At 42.7% G+C, this 17588-nt stretch overlaps 1 protein-coding gene across 2 annotated transcripts in view; it reads left to right on the top strand.

Annotated features, from left to right (window-relative positions):
* Positions 1-16786, top strand: part of spire1a (spire-type actin nucleation factor 1a) — a 29608-nt gene extending 12822 nt beyond the window's left edge. Inside the window, exons 3-19 of one of the 2 annotated variants that reach the window (XM_069681267.1) lie at positions 1992-2264; positions 5277-5402; positions 8188-8262; positions 8377-8541; positions 8746-8832; positions 9287-9416; positions 10902-10949; positions 11237-11385; positions 11684-11765; positions 11909-12051; positions 12871-12894; positions 13381-13410; positions 14772-14909; positions 15001-15071; positions 15609-15636; positions 15788-15951; positions 16048-16786. In XM_069681267.1, the coding sequence (XP_069537368.1) occupies positions 1992-2264; positions 5277-5402; positions 8188-8262; positions 8377-8541; positions 8746-8832; positions 9287-9416; positions 10902-10949; positions 11237-11385; positions 11684-11765; positions 11909-12051; positions 12871-12894; positions 13381-13410; positions 14772-14909; positions 15001-15071; positions 15609-15636; positions 15788-15951; positions 16048-16324 (2010 nt within the window). In that variant the 3' untranslated portion in view covers positions 16325-16786. The remainder of the gene's footprint in view (positions 1-1991; positions 2265-5276; positions 5403-8187; positions 8263-8376; positions 8542-8745; positions 8833-9286; positions 9417-10901; positions 10950-11236; positions 11386-11683; positions 11766-11908; positions 12052-12870; positions 12895-13380; positions 13411-14771; positions 14910-15000; positions 15072-15608; positions 15637-15787; positions 15952-16047) is intronic. The other variant, XM_069681268.1, reaches the window with a different exon arrangement.
* Positions 16787-17588: the final 802 nt, after the last annotated feature.

A 17588-nucleotide genomic window follows, 5' to 3' on the forward strand; every position in this document is an offset into this window, starting at 1 on the left:
TGTTGCTTATTTTTGCATTTGATAAAATACAACAATTTAATACTAACAAATGAGACCTTCCCCTTTAAGAACAGGGCCTTATGTGAGACGTATGCATGTGACGTATGGCAGGTTTGTTATGCGAAGTGAGTGTAGACTGTGTAGAGCGCATGCTTCAAGCCAGCCACTCAGACAAGGCTGCCTGTGTATGCAGACATATTTTGTTTAATCGGCCTTTTGAGCGCAGACATCGGCTGTTGCTGATTATGTCAATAGATCATTAATCGGCCCTATTAATCGGTCTATCACTAAATGTAACGCATGGAAGTGACTGTAATATAACATGAAAAGCTACCAAAGTCACACAGGATGACCATTGCTTTGCCCACAGACAGAACAGCAAATAATTAGATTCTGGCTTTAATTAGTGTTTATAGATTTAATGAAATATCTGCACCTTCACAGTCAACAGTCAACATGTCTGCTTTAGGCCTTAAAGAACAAAAATAGATAGAAATACATTCTCATATTACTGAGGTAACTGGTCCTGTTAACATGTATAAAAACAGGGTAAACAGCCCTATGTTTTTTTTGTTTTTTTGTGCCCAATCACAGCTCGTGCACTCTTAAACTCTCACAAACTCACTAAACAAAAACTATTCTAAGGCAAATTATATCACTGGCACAGTTAATGTAAAAAACATACCCCAGTCTGAAATGTGTTAGTTTATATAAGATGTTGTTATTTTTTCTCCCCAACCATCGGGACCCCCTCAGGGGAAGCGACCCCCAGGTTGAGAACCACTGATGTAAGCTACAGTGTATTTTCATGCAGGACGGGAGCACTCTTTGGAGCCGTTGTACTCTGTGCAGGAAAATACAGACATCCCTGACGTTTATATATGCTGAAAAATACATATCAAATATCATCTGATGATTATGACTAAATGGCTCAATCCAGAAAACACATTACTAACTACAAAAAGTTACATTTTCAGAAGAAAATTCTCGTCCTCTCCAAAAAATTTGCTTTTGAAAAACTGAAAGAAGTTCAAGTTTAAGTGGCAGCAAAAAACGCAAGTGGTGGAAGAAGTTAAGTGTTTAGTTTGGCACTGTTGGCACCAAAAAAGTAGGACTGCTAGTTGTGTTAAAAGGAGTGAACATTCAGTTAAAGAGTGATGAAAGAAATGAGTCAGTAATGAGTACAAGTGTACGAACTGTACGGACTGATTGCCACATGTTCTAATTGCCCAAGACTCTCTCTGTCGCTCATGTGGGACAATATTTTAGAGACGCTGTCCAGAATTGAAGTGTATCCTTCCTCATAGCGCTCTGATCAAAAATCAGCTGTTCTTTTCTACACTTATCTAGTGTTTCCAAAGGTTTTTTCGGGTCTGGTGTCCCGTGTGTATTTGTAATCTCATCGTGCTGTAGCAGTTGTTGCTCTGAGAGCTGTGGTTAGATTAAGTTGTCAGGAGAGGACATGGCAACGCAGAGCCAACAGAACACACTGCAGCGAAAGAACAACTGTGTCTTGTTATACTTACGATGAGTCGGAACAAACTGCAAAAAAAGACGGGTCACACTCTGCTTATTAATGAGGGAATGCAGGATTGAATTGAAATCATCCGCAGATTATGGTAATGATCACACTGTTTGGAGGCACACCGTGGCCTAATTTCACATCTGGTTTGAGGACAGGAAGTGTCGTCTTGTGTGCTCAGGTGATTTGAGTTTGTTGCAGATAAATTTGTTTATCCAAACAAGCCAGAGTTGCTAAGAAATTGGGTCTGCTCCATTAGGATTTGCTATTTATTATAGAGCAGCAGAGATGGAGGAAACACAGGATGTTCACCTGAATGATACATTAACCGTTTGACCCAATTCACCATGTTTGCACCAAAAAACACAGAAGTAGAAACTTTTTAAGCGTCAGACCAAAGCCGGTAGTGTTGCTTTATTTTCCAATACACATAGATAATGACTATAATCTTTGTCTGTTTGTCCCACAGGTAATCGACTCGCTGGGCATCATGATCTACAAAGCTCTGGACTATGGCCTCAAAGAAAACGAAGAGCGCGAGCTCAGCCCGCCGCTGGAGCGCCTGATCGACATGATGACCAACATCCAGGAAACGGAGAGCGACTCATGTCCTGATGAGGGCTACGAAGCCACGGAGGAGGAGGACGAGTGTGAGGAGGAAGGAGAGGAGGAAGAGGAGCCTGTCTGCGCTACCACCGCCACTTCAGTCACAGGCATCCGCTGCTACCGAGACCTCATCATGGTAGGTCGTTCGGGGGATTGTGGAGGCTTTCATGTATGCTAGAAAAGTACAAGTATCACTTCGACTCTACATAAACTCCTGTTGGGGCCGTCGCTCTGCAAATTCCTCAAGTCGCGTCTGAAAAAGCGGCTTGTAATCATAGCTGTGTAAACACGCTGGTATTTGGGGAATAGGCTTAGAAACTTTCACAACCTGTTCCCTCCTCATAATGAACCTGCCTGAGAACACAAATGTTAGGTCTGTTAAATGCCATGTGTATCTAACCTGGCCCCTATTACCTCCAACAATCGCTCTCTTGAGTGAAAACCACATGTGCTGTTGTGACACGGCCACATTAGATAACTGCTCCTCCTCACTGACCTCCTTCCTTTCCTTGTACTCTGGTGGTCTCTCATCCAGACGTAGGTGGGGTCGGTGAGGGTTCAGCGAGACATGAGGCTGACAGTAGATGACAGAACTCGCTAGCGAAGCACCCCAGTAAGGCAGGAATGGTTAGATGTGCTGAATGGGTTTTCTCATCGCTTTAGCGAAATGGAGCGAAGTGAGGAGTGGCTGCTTTGTTGTCGACTCACTTTGATGTTAATTATCGTTCATTAAATTATCTCACAAAGGAGGCCATCAATTACAGAGCAAATCGTTTTATAGTCTCAGTTAACCTGCAGTTTATTCCAAAAATAAGCTTTCATGCCTGATAAAAATCAGTGTTTTCAACCAAAACACTGGAAACTACCGACGCAGCGTTAAGCATAAGCGTAAACACACTCAGGTGTCTCTCCACCTGTGAAATTCCCCTCCGGTGAATGAGGAAGAAGACGCATTCTGCTGAGTCAAACATGCCTGTGGCGAGCCAAGCCCAACACGAGCATGAAAATATGCCATTGGTCTGGTTTCCTGCTTTGTGTCCCTGGAGATAATTTGACTGTGATGGTTATAATAATAAAGGCTGCTTAATGGATGGGCTGCCAAATACCTCATGGGTCAGAGCTTCAAAAGCTGCATTAGCGATGCTAGACTGGAACATCAGGTTCACGCTGTTGATAGTTATGGATCACGCAGTTTGTTTTCAGCCACATCATGGCTCTATAAATGACTGTGTAATCCTGTGTGACTTCCATTTTGATCCAATCTGTCACATCTCAAGAACTGATGGATCACTTGACATGATACAGACATTTGTGAATCTTACAGACTTTAAAGATCCTGTTTTCTCAAGCACAGCCATGAGGAAGACCACTTACTTACTATAATTGAATGTCTGTAAAACTGTTAAATCGTGCGTCATTAGAGGTTAGAGGATTAATTTTACTAACTTATATGTCACACTCTTCCTTTCTCAGATGGAAAGAGGATATGTGTTAGAATGCCACACTAAACTAGCAGTACGTACTTATTTGGTTCATATGTAGTATGCAAACAAAAGCCAAATGTACACTAAATACTACATTACTACTACTACTACGAAAATACTCGGATGTCGTACTAATTTGGCAAAAAGTGTCTGGTATGCATCGGACCAGTCTACCTGGCCTGCTGTATCCCACAATGCAAAGCGCTGGAACGTCACAACGGCAGTTGAAATGGCAGACGGCAGCAGCATTCCTGAAGAGTAGAAGGGGGCGCTATAACTAAACTAAACTGCTGTTGGCGGGCGATTGTTAACTTCCACTTTCCAAAACCGGAAACTGGTGCCTGGCAGCATACTGCAAAATAAATTTGAACATCTCCGTACTACCGGCAAATGCAGTATATAGTATACAGTAGTATATAGTATGCGAACACAGCCTATGTTTAGTTTGTTAGCATTAGCATGCTAACACTTTCTAATATGGTGAACATGTTAAACGGTGTACTTACTCAGCACCAGCATGTTGGCAGTGTCAATGTTAGCAAAAAAAGCACGCTGAAGCTAGCATTTAGCTCTAATTGCTGCTTTGCCTGAGCTACAGACTCTGTAGTCTTTGTAGTATGTAGTTTGTTGAAATCATTGACTTTGGGCCAAATCCTGTCAGAAAATGAAAGCCTATAGTATCAGTGTACGTGGCCACCAGATGGTGAATTTCCATAATGTTTCAGGAATGTGTATAAAATTGGCGCAGAAGTGTGGGGGTGAGATCTGACATTTATTCATGACTCATCTTACTTCAGCTATAAAAACATCTATTTTAACACTGACTCTTGGTTGTGCCTGAGAAAGCAACTCAAACAAAACAGACAACTTTCTTTTTTAAGTAATGTCTAAAAATCTATTTGAGTCATTATAATGTTATACAGACATTCATCTCCCTCAGTGGATTAATTTACAGACTTAATTGTCCCATATCCTCTTTCCATGTGAACCAAAGACCTGTAAAACAAATGACATCCCCATCAGCCTCAGCTGTACACTGACTGTACAGTGCTTTTTATAAAATGTTAGCATGTTAATGCTAACAAACTTAACTAAGGTGGATAACATGTTAAATGGTGTACTTACTCAGCACCAGCATGTGAGGTGATGTTAGCAAAAAAGCATGCTAAGGTTAGCTTTTAGCTCTTATTGCTGCTATGCCAGAGCTTCAGCTCTATAGTCTTTTTAGTGCATAGTTTGGGTTTGTCCAAAAGTCAATGATTTCAACATACAGAAAATAAAAGCCCATAGTATCAATGTACGTGGCCACCAGATGGTGTGTTTCCATAATGTTTCAGTATTAAAAGGAGTGTATAAAACTGGCACAGAAGTGTGGGGATGAGATCTGACGTTTCATCATGACTCATCTTTCTTCAGCTATAAAAACATCTATTTTAGAAGTCCTCCTTTCCTCCCTCTGTCCTTTTTCTTCTCTTGCTAGAAAATCTATGTAATCTTGATATACATGCTCTGTCAAAATGTAACACACGACAGGTCACACAACTTCTCTGCTTGGCTTTTTAAAAGGCATCTATGTACAGGATGCACCTGTCATGCAGGATACAAACGTGTACCTTTTATTTTGTACAACTTTAACAACTTTTCTTCTATTTTCTCCTATACAGTTATGCTCATCCCACCTCCCCAGCCCCTCAGACGCCCCCAACCATTACCAGGCCGTGTGTCGTGCTCTCTATGCAGAGACGAAGGAGCTACGCACCTTTCTGGAGAAGATCAAGAGTGCCAAAGAGGTAAGATACTCCTGCATGTGACTTCTGTGAGCTCCTGATAAATCTGGTGGGGGTAAGTCGGGGTCAATCGGAAACGCAAACACCATCTGCTCATTCACTTTCTGAAAGTCGGGTTAATTTGCCCATGAGTCATGCTTCAAAGATCTGGCTCATTTGCACATCAAGAATATCAGAATACGTAGGAAACTGAATAGATAATCATGCTACAAGGAACAGATGCAGACTCTCCTCTCTCTGGTGTTTGTTATTCACAGCATTAGAGCGCCTGGTGGCTGAATGGATCCTAATTCAACCAGTTTAATTCTCCTAGCGATGCCCAGAATCTGCACAATAGCACCAGAACAGGCCACAAAGGTGCTAATGGTCCAGAAGGATTGAGATTGTGTGGATGTCCCTGTCTGACCTTTTCCAGGCCGTCGAGAACTAAACATCGCGTGACTTAACTGTGCACATGGACGTGATCTGGCGTCCGGTTTTTCCTTCCGCTTTATTAGCTTATTGGCAGATTTCTTTCTCTTTGTGGATGGCTGCTGCTGGAGCAATTAAGTGTTATTAATGAGGGGTTCCCTTAAGAGCTTGAGCTTCTTACAGACGGCATGTTTTAGACTATTAAACAGCAGTTAACCAAGACGTGATGGAACTCTAATTAAACGTAGTAATTGAAAATTGAGCATATAAAAAATTAAAAGAAATTTCATAAGCAGCTGCGCCAGGAAGAGCCGACACTGGTAAACCGATGATTAACTGGTAACAGACAGGGTAACCTTGCCCCCCCCCCCCCCCAGACACACACACACGCACACACGCACACACACACACACCTGCACCTCTCCTCTCTTAATACACACAGCAGTGTGACCCCTCCTCTTTCTGTTTCTCTGGCACCAACTAGAAGCACTTCAAATCGTTTAAAATAATGGCATTAGAAGGTCCATATTAAATGTAAGAGGTTGCACCTAAATTGCTCGCTCTGTACATGTGTGTGTGTGTGTGTGTGTGTGTGTGTGTGTGTGTTTCTCTGACAAGCATGTGTGGAGACCCTGCTTGTGAGAACATGGGCTAGAATTTAAGGGGACATTAATCAAGTTAACTTGATCGCATAGGGGGATGTTCTCCAGCTAAAAAAGGAAAATGCTAGAGTTGGTCGGGAAATAAACATAGGTGGCCGTACATATACATGGTCAGCGCAACCAGGTAAAGTATACCTATGTGTATCTATAGCTCCTTTTACACTGGCAGTTCAAGGCGGGATTAATACGCCTCTGTGTGTTTTACATAGAAGACTAAACAAAACAGAGGCGGAATGGTGGGACGAAGTCGTTCCGTCTCTGAGCCGGCATCAGAGGTAGTAACAGAGGCGTAACAGAGGTGTAACAGAGGCGTAACAGAGGTGTAACAGAGGCGTAACAGAGGTGAAACGCCATCTGTTTAAACAGCGGAGCCGGCAGGGCGGAACAGCGCCGTGCGTGTATGCGAAGCACGCCCCGTTTGTTTACACCTCACGCACGTTTTGCTTCTGCAACGGTGGAACACTGTCAAAACACACACTGGGGCGGCTTTATGTCGGCTTTGCTTGGTCCAATTTAAAATGGCAAAGGCTGCATGATGGCGGAGCTTCATTACGGCGCTGAGGCAAAACAGCAGTGTAAAAAGAGCTTACTGTGTGTGTAGGTAACACTGAGAAGTGTATGTACGACAATTTGTTGTAGGAGCATGAATATTTGGTGTGTCCATGCACAACTGCATCTTTATGTTTATAATGGTCCTGTTTATTTCTTTACTTCCCCCACCTGACAGCCATGTTAAAATGTGAACATTTGCATGGACAGCCTTTTACAAAGTCTTATTTTAGTATAAATATAGTGGTAATATCTTTGCCCCACCCTGCGTAAGTAGTATTTACGCTGACATCAAAGAGGCTTGTACACATACTCGTACATGTTTGTGCTCCCTGATTGAGTTGAGGTTTAGAGCAGATGTAGTCACATGATCTGTCAGGCGGCTTTAGTGTACAGTACGTACACACTCCTGCGCTAGGTGCTGACTGTGACCTCTGCAGGAGGCATGATTCATGCAAACAGTCTTATGTAATACACGGTTATAGAATTAAGTTTAACCTTATTACAGCAGTTTAAGGCGCTTACATGAGGGGGGACCCGGGCTTTAGGGGCCGCTTTGCATTTCCTGCAGCGCTGAACGACACATGATAGTTGCTAACACACAGTACCACACATGCTTCCAAATTAGGAGGGTAGTCAATGAGTCTCTTTCCTCACTTTCTCCTCTCTGTCAGAGTCTATCAGCTTCTTCTCGTGAGATTCCTCGCCGTCTGTTCTGCCAGTCTAGAAATAAACTGAAACCGTCACTGGATGTGAAAGGTGTTAATTGGTGTCGCTGTTTAAAAAGGAAAGGAGTGCTGGGTGGAAAGGTGGGGGACGAACTGGCAGCAGAAAGGCATTCGGATGTTACAAAATAAGGCTTAAAAAGAAAAAACTGTTTCAGCAAAAATAAATAAACAGAGTGGCTGAATAGATGTGTGAATGTTAAGAACAGCAGCCAAGGACGCTTTCGACTTTCCTCCTTTGATCACAGTGATGTCGAAAATCATGTTTGATTCATCTGACCTGAAACAGCTTGATCCCTCCATCCAATCTGGGCAGCTGATCCGTCCGCCTTCACTCAGTCATGCCTTCAGCATAAAACAACTCGACTGTAAGGATGCTGTATCTAGACATGCAACATATAACTGACTTATACATTTCTGTTTTGTCTGTTTCTTGACCAGAACCTTCGAAGAATGGAAGGTGAGACTCGGGAGGAGCCTGCCAGAGACCTCGACGAGCTGCAAAATGCAGACTGGGTAAGAAGAATGTCTCCTTGTGGCACTCTTTTTGTGATAACATAACATCTGTGTGCATATTTACCGATCGTACCTCTAGATATTACATTGCATGACATTTTTTGTCCCCACCAGGCACGGTTCTGGGTGCAGGTGATGCGAGATCTCAGAGACGGCGTGAAGCTGAAGAAGGTTCAGGAGCGCCAGTACAACCCGCTGCCCATCGAGTACCAGCTCACACCATACGAGATGCTGATGGACGACATCCGCTCCAAACGCTACAAGCTCAGAAAAGTCATGGTACGGATTTTACTGCACAATCCAACCATAAGAATATATTAGCAGTTTTCACTGTTTGGAATAAGCCAAGACAGAAGCAACATGTCTGCATCATACTTTAAATGTTGATCTCATGTGTCTGTTTCATTGCAGCCGCCTACCTTCTCTCTTTGTGTAGTTCTGTTAAATTGATGATTCACATGAAGTTGAACAATGTGTTTCCAGGTGAACGGAGACATCCCACCACGGTTAAAGAAGAGCGCGCATGAGATCATTCTGGAATTCATCAGGTCGCGACCGCCTCTTAACCCTGTGAGTAACACCCGACATGCTGCCTTTAATCAGTCAGCTGATGAATCCCCCACTGATGCACAATTTCACTTCCAATGTAAAAGTTTGTATAGAGGTAAAATCACAGTTTTATTCTATTTATTAAGACGGCTGATATTTGATGCATTTCAATCAGAGTGTTTCAGTTTGTCAACATGCCATAATAACGATCATATTAAACCTGGTTGTAAAATGTAATTGTCAGTAATTATGCTAGTACACAGGCATTCACTGTAGACGCCAAATAGCTGGGTGTAACTATGGGAAACGTTAAGTCACATGCATGTCACCGTTTGTCAACAATACCAACATGTGAGGACGAAGAGAAGAGTTGGATGACATCATGCCCTCTTACTGGGCGAGGTGTGCGGGCATAATCTCTCTTCCGATTTCACGCTGATGTCAGTCGAGGGCTCATGTGTTGTTGTCACGACAGGTCGCATCCCGCAAACTGAAACCACACCCGCCGCGCCCCCCGAGCCTCCACGAGCGACTCCTGGAGGACATCAAAGCTGAGAGGAAGCTCAGGCCCGTCTCGCCGGACCTGCTCCGCAGGACACGCCTGGGTGAGCAGCTGCCTGTTGCGTACACAGACTTCCTAATGTTCATACACACATACATTATGTATCTGAAGTTTGTTTGTAATCAGCGCGAGCATGGCTGGTGACTGTCTGCATGAGCCTAACCCGACTTAGGGCAAAAAGCATTAACCAAGACTGAACCATTCTGCAACACATCCGTCAGGATTACTCGAACAGCCTCAAAGATCAGATCACTTGATCAGACATGTTTAAACAAGGATCACTTTGGCAGGTGTAGCAAACAGCTGAAGGCTCAAAGTTCCTGTAGTGGTTACAGACAAATGTTCTCTTGTACTTATATTAAAACAAAAGCAAGAATTATAAGTGCCCTTTGTGTTTACTTTGTTAAAACAAGCTGCACATGGGTTGAAGATGATCCTTTTGGAATGCTGTTTTTATATTGGATATATTTATTTGTTTTTAAAACCATTTAAGGCTTTAATCTGATTAAAACAGCAGATATATTGTCTGTGATACCACACGGCGCTTCTGTATACACAAGACATCTTTTATGAGGGTAGCATGGAGCAGTTATTACATAATCATACAGGAAGTATGGGAGGCTACATGTGCTCTGAAACAGCTAAAAAGTATGATAGTTTTACTAAAAGTAAATGTTTTATGAACCTTGGTGACTCCTACTTCTCAATCCATTTTAACCCTCATCGATTTCTTTTTTTTCCCCTCTTTCATTTCTTTTTCTTCCCCCCCCTAACATGGGCATATCTGTCAGTCATGCGACCTCTTAGCATGTCTTACAGTTTTGACTCATCAGGTAAAGATGCACGTCACCTATTGTGCTCCTTTTGTTGTACCCTGTGTTTCATTCCAGGCTATTTAAAGGTTAGACACAAGCGCACACACCCTTTTCTACCTGTAGGAAAAGATGGGTGAGCGCAGTGCAACATCTCTGCTGGAGTTTTTTTAAGTGGTAACGTACTTCTTCAGAGCAGACTGTCTGTACTTTATGAATGATACACAGCACGGACTAGATACAGCAGCTAGGTGACGAGCGGTAGCCGTTGAGCCAGAGCCAGTAGGGTGAGATTACAGATCAGCGCTCTGCCCTGCTTGTCACCCTAATCCGCTCTCACTGTGGAATATGAAAAGTTACATAACCCTGGACTCAGCAGTCCTGCCCCAGAGGAAAAAAAGCTGAATGACAAATGTCAGACTGAATGCGGCGCTGCAGTTTCACAGGACGACCAGGATAATCCAGACGGATGTACGGGACTAACCTTTTGCACTGTGGCTGCACTCATTGTCTTTCTGTGCTTCCCCTCACTTGCTCTCACTTTCCCTCTCACTCTGTGCTACACACGTGTTAATAAAACCCACTGTTACACAGCATCCCCACAAGACACAGATGTTGTGTTGCTCTCATGTCCCCCCCTGTGGTACCAGTCTGGTGTTAGGGATGGAGATATGAACGTTTGTTGTCCTACTGAAGGTGATCTCCTCTCCTCACAGGTGCAGGGAAGAGCATCAGCACTCCTCAGGACTTGTTCCGCAGCTCAGGTAAAGTGATGCTCATGGGTATTAAGTCAGCCTTTTTTTTTTTGTGGGTCTTTTTGAATTCAAAATGAGAAAAAAATCTGTTACATAACAATGATTGTAGCTTATCTTGGTCACCATGTGGATTGCGTATACAGGCATCATACACTCACAATACAAAGACACCCATAGTTCACACTGGAGACATGATGACCAGCTGTTAAAAAGATAAGCAGACAGGTCATGTGGATTTATGGTTGACTTGTAACACACCACTGTTTGTAACTAATGTTGTATCTATTTACCCACAGACACGCCTGACGCACCCAGGAAGTTGGCCACCAGCACGCAGTCTCTGGCCAGCGGCACCACCAACCAAAGCGGAGTGGTGCCGCTGAGTCAGAGGAAGCGGCTGCTCAGAGCGCCGACGCTGGCCGAGCTGGACAGCTCCGAATCCGATGTAAGATGACATCTCAGTAATGCAATTCCAGTTTATTGGCTTGAATAATGCAGATTTATTTTGCAATGACATAAATCAATGTTTGCACAAGTAGAAGGTCAAACCATGATGATTTATGTGTTTGTTATTTCCAAATTCACAACAGCTGAAAAATATGGACAACATTTTCCAAACATGTAAATCAAGGATCCTTAATTAGCTTCTTTTTTTTTTTTAATCTATTGTAGAAACGATCTGCAATATCTAAAGTAGTTTAAAGCTATGAGCACTGTGTGACTTAATGTGTTTTGATTGACAGGAGGAACCCACGCGGAGCAGCTCCAGTATGTCCACGTCTTTACTGGATGACACGTCACCTGAGTCTGTCGTAGGGAAGAAGGGTAAGGATAACATATTGATATTTAGGTAGAGGTAAAGAGCAGAATATAATATATATCAACATCATTCTAGAGGTTTAAGTTGTCCAATTTTTTATTAGTTCTCTTCTTCTTAGCATTTACATGGATTTTCTTTTTGTCTCCAGCTCCTCCAAAGTTCCTTCCCATTTCTGCCACCCCACAGCCAGACAAGCGTCAGTCTCCTCAGAGGCGGCACTCCATTGAGAAGGAGACCCCCACCAGTGTCCGGCCCTTTGTGGCTCCATCCAGACAGAGCTCCAAGTCTCTGGTACGTACACTATAGATTGTGTTTGAATGCCTGTTTTAATTGGATGCGTTTTAGGACATTGACACAGCCGGTGTTGTTAAACATTGCATAACAGATCTATCAGATTATGCTAGGTCAGTTATACATATTCGATAGGCGATGGTATTTAAGTGTCCCTAACCGTATCAGTCTGCAAAGGGAGAAAATGCTACAAGCTAACATGTGAATTGCAATTTTTTTTCATCATACACGTGGACATTTTCAATTTGAATTAAATCTGTGATAAAACAACAATTTATCAGTTCAATTTACCCCCGTCCTGTGACTGGACATTTGTTTTCCATCAGCTCATTTGTTCGCTGAGTAACTCTCTGCCGGTCGTATGATTCTAGCGAGGTTCATGCACGTAATTGAAACCACAGGACAGGCTGCTGTCTGACGGGAAGCACTTCATTCTCACCACTTGCTAGTTTAATGGCAGACTTCTGGTTGCACAGCAGAAGCACGAGTTTCAACCACCGACTGGATTTGAGATGTAGTTCTTCTAATTTGAGGATCTTGAGGAGACATTAGGTGTCCTTCTTTCCTTTCTAGTATTTCCTCCGGAGGCCATGTTTTGTTTTCCTGTTATGCTCTTTTTTTTTTAACGTAAGCACATGCTCTGCTTTCACATAGATAATAGACGATGTAATTCTCTAGTAGCTGTGAAACAGTAGAATCTTTGTTGCAGTTCCCCTCCCTCTCTGATACTCTCATTACGTCTCATTAAAATGTTTACACTGGTCAGCTGTTTCATGCCAAACGCTTAAAGTGATTTCCTGTTTTTATATAATGCTGCAGCTGAAGGCGGATCCCAGAGCTGAGGTAACTTTCTATCACCATGAAAAGCTTCATAGTAACATATTTATTTATACATGGGGACAGAGTAGGGCACAGAGGAGAGGCTATTTTGGCAGTGATGTCATTCAATCGACACCAACTGTGATCCATTATATCTGTGATGGAGCAGAAAGAATGAAATCATGAGATACAGACGGCTGCAGTCTCTCCTCCGTGAACCCTCCTTTGTAGGTGGAGGCTGTCAGATGATTTTTCTGTCATGGGATTTCCTGTTATGAAGTTCTGCTCTCATAAAATTAAAGTTCACAACACGTGAGATTTAATAACCAAATGCGTGAAGTTAATTTCTTGGAAATTCAAAGAAATTCTTAGAAAAGTGAGTGGTTTTAGCCTCTCAAAACATTAATGCAGCTCTTGTTTGAGATTGTCTCTCAGCCACTGTGATTAGCATGTTGGAATATAAGGACCTGCTTCTGTTTGAATGTCCTGTTCCTTCTGTCTGCTGGTCAGGGGGAAGCCGCCAGCTCTGCTAAGGGCCCGGTATGTCACTGTTATACTGAATATCATCAAATTATATCATCAAAGACACAAAACACTGTGGCGAAACCATTACCGTGTAATTCAATAGACTTGTATTAGATGAACAGGAAGTTGGGTCACGACCATTTGTGCGGCAAACTGAACATAGCTCAGGGAAGGTCAAATAGAAAACGGAGTGAGAAATGTTCTGTGAACATTTACAGCACTTTTTCTAATCCGAGCTAACTGAGGCTAAATGATTGTCAAGGAAGTTACCTGAGCAACTTTCCCCCTCTGTGCTGCCTCTTGTTGTCTGTTCATTTGAGACAAAAGCTAAATGAATATATTGAAAGTATTGAAAAGGATCTCAGCTATGTAACAGATCTCCTGTCGACCACAGCTTTTCCCTTGCAAATAAGTTGGAAAATTTGCATATGGAAAACAGTCATAGTGTAGTTACAGGTCCATTGACTGATGTTAGAAGTAAACTAATCTCTGTTTACAGATTCTACATAGACATGTAGAAACTGTAGGCAGGGACGTGGATTTTAGGGACAGCAAGTGTTCTGGTTTCCGTTTGAACTACGCTTGTAGTCCGAGTAATATTGACCAATCGCACATCAGCATGCTGCGGCGTATGCAGGAGCCATCAGCGTCTATCTGACGATGATTTAGCCTCTTATTAATCTCAGACAGACCTCTGCATGCTTTTTACTAATCTGCATCATGATGTTGAAATTTCGGCAAAAATGAGACCCGTTAATTAAAGTCGATCACAAGAAAAGCGGTTTCCTTTTTCTGTAAACAACGCAGCACGAGGGAAAGGAAGTCTTGACTGGAAGTTGTTTATCGCTAACCGCTGGCTACACGCCCGACATGTCCACCGTTGTCCTCAGAGGCTGTATCGTCGTTGGAAGTAAACTAATGGTGCAAAACAGAAAATTGCCCAAGTTGAGCCGATTCACTTCCAAATTTAGAAATGCTGGAATGTGTTGAAGCTGTTTTTGGTTAGTGTTTAATACGGACCTGCGGTCAGCAATAAAGTTAAGGGAATAATTGAATAAAGCCAAAAGCTTTGGACCACCTACATGACATGTGTTAGATAACCAGCATGCTCTGTGTTTCTGTTCATTCATACTGTCATGTCAGGGGAGGCATCACAGAAAACTGGTGCTTTCACATTCACTCTCTCATCGCATGCTTTATCACTTGGTGAAGTGGTGTGCAGTCGGTGCTTCTTTGAATGCCTTTATCCTTGTTCACATGGTGTCAGTCTCATGGTGTCACACCTGGAAGGTCACTTCATGCTCTGCACTCTTATTCATTTCCTAAAACATATGTAAGGCTGTTTTTTTCTGATGGGATGTGTGTTCTTTCTCCAGGAGGAGTTCTGTTACCCGGTGGAGTGTCTGGCTCTGACGGTGGAGGAGGTGATGCACATTAGACAGGTTCTGGTCAAGGCGGAGCTGGAGAAGTTTCAGCAGTACAAAGACATCTACACAGCACTCAAGAAAGGAAAGGTAGACGACACATTTACAGTTTGTATTTAATTTGAACTCTTTTGACACAGTCTGTGTACCCCCTCACCTCACCTTGTGCTCTCCTCTCTAGCTTTGCTTTTCATGTCGCACAAAGAAGTTCTCTCTCTTCACCTGGTCCTACACCTGCCAGTTCTGCAAAAGGTAAAGTGAATCACTTTTATTAAACGATCTCAAATCAAAGATTCAATCAATATAAGTACACATTAAAGTGTGTTTACAGGAAATACTTATAGGGAGCACTTTTGCACATGTGGAAACAGTTTATTAAAGGAGTAATTTGCCCCTGAAAAAAGCCACTGCCAGTCAAAGCTGGTTTTCTCTGTGATCGATAGAAGCAATAATATTTGAAATTGGCGCCATATCTGTGGAGAAAGTTGTACAAACACCTTGTGGTTGAGCCCATTCTACATTCCTACAACACCCAGCGTGCATTGCGGCCCTCCCTCTGAAAAGAGCGGCCTAGCTAGCACAAAGCACCCTAATCACTCACACAACTGTTTGCAGTAGAGTTGCATTGTGGGTAAAGTCACATTTTTCAAGAACAATGCATATAATTAAAACAAGTCCATAATTCTCGTTTTCTGCTGTTTGTTTGTCTGTTATGATTAAAACGAATGCAATGCTAAATCAGCGAAGTGTCTTTAAGTCATATTAACATTTAGTTTTTCTCTTCTGCAGGCCTGTGTGTTCCCAGTGCTCTAAAAAGGTAAGATTTAACACTTTTAAACACTCACTTTACAAGTTATTAACACCGTTGACCCCTGTTGGCTGCTCCATGAACACCAGCACTTGAACATAATCTTCATAAACTGCAGGAGAAATCTTTCTTTAACATTTTGCGTATCCTTTTTCCTCAGATGCGGCTGCCGTCTAAGCCCTACTCCACCCTGCCCATCTATTCTTTGGGCCCCAGTTCTGTTGCTAAAGAAGAGGCAAGCGCAGCGTCTGCCCCTGCTGAGCCAGAAAAGAACCCGTTTGTGTCGGGACAAAGTCGACACAGCCTACGCAGAAGCGTTTACAAGTATGTTGCTTTAAAACTCTCATCCCTTCATTTATAATGAGGATAAATCTTCGTCATGCTTTGACAGATTAGTTCATCGTCTCTTTCTGTTCTCAGGTTTTCAAAGCATGGCAGCAGCAGCAGCAGCAAAGATGGACGCTCACAAGACGAGCCCGAGCTGCCCAAGGAGCTCACGGAGGACTGGGTCACCATGGAGATCTGTGTAGACTGCAAAAAGTTCATCACGGAGATCATCTCCTCCAGCAAGCGCAGCCTGTGCGTGGCCACAAAGCGCGCCCGTCTCAATCGAAACCGAAAAACCCAATCCTTCTACATGTCGTCGTCTAACTCGGTCAACTTCAGGCCGTCTGAACGCACCATCAGTGAAGTGTAGATAATGGGGCCTGCTTGTGCACTTTTGTTCACAACTAGAGCAAAGTCGTCCAATGAAAAGTAAATCCCCTTTTAGTCTAGTTTTTACACGGATTGGTTCACTGTGACGATGAAGCCAGTCCATCCCACCCCCAAAGTTAGTAAAGGTTCTTTACCTTACCCTGTCTCAGGAAAAGTTGGCATGCTATGATTGGTCATGACTGGTCAGGACAGTAGCTGCCAGATCACAAAGGAGAGCCATGTTTGTATAAGTCTGATCATTCAGGACATGCTGGGTTAAATGGATAAATAGAGCAGCCTTTGTTGCCAACGACCATATTCTCACGGCGGCCATTTTTCCTCTGACATCATGCTCAGAGTGGAAAGCACAAATGTCGTTATAACATTGTACTGCTGTGTTTCAGGTCGTTACTCGTATATAGTTAGGGTTTAAGAAGATTGTCATCAATTTACCGCTTACAGATTAATAATATAATATAAGAACATTGGATAATCCATTAGCTAGCTTTAGACAACAGCTTAAGCTAGCATTCAACAGGTCTAGATAACATACGGTTAGCTAGCATTGCGTTAGCTAGTAAGTACGTTTGTTCCAAGCTAACATTATGTTAGCTAGGAATTTAAGCCTTTGCTATTGTATTGTTTTAACACAACCAAACTGTAATATTAGCTTTCAACGACTTCCTAGCTAACAGTAATATTATATATTAAGTCGATGGATGCTAACGTTAGCTGTTGTCTGACTGTACAACAAAATACAATAGGAAAGGCTTACATTCCTAGCTAATATAATGTTAGCTTGGAACAAATAGCGTCAATGTACACTACCAGTCAAAAGTACTACAAAGTACATACTAGCTTACACAATGTTAGCTAACTGTATTGTAGTCTAGGAAGTGCTTGAATGCTAGCATTAGCTGTTGTCTAAAGTTAGCGTATGGACTTCCAAATGTGTTGCTTTACTTTGAAATGTGGTCAGATTCCCCTCCAGATTTTAACTGTTAAGTTGTTAAGTGGTGAAACAATTGTTTGTCGGGTCCCTTTCATTAAACGACTGTAATGTCGTACTACTGTATTCCAGTTGGTGACAACATTTGAGCTTCACACCCTCCGCATCTTATCAGATGAAAATGGCTGCTGTGTGAATCTGGTGAATTATTGCAAGAGAAGTTAAATCTGATAAAAGAGCGGGGTCAGATTGTACAGGAAGTCAAAAGCGGCAGAGATATTGTGTAAATAGTACAAAGGCCCGTCCCCAACCCAGT

The sequence above is a fragment of the Semicossyphus pulcher genome, unplaced genomic scaffold (genome assembly GCF_022749685.1).
Source record: "Semicossyphus pulcher isolate SPU_LCO1_2020_fin unplaced genomic scaffold, fSemPul1.0.p SCAF_5, whole genome shotgun sequence".
Classification (NCBI taxonomy): Eukaryota; Metazoa; Chordata; class Actinopteri; order Labriformes; family Labridae; genus Semicossyphus; species Semicossyphus pulcher.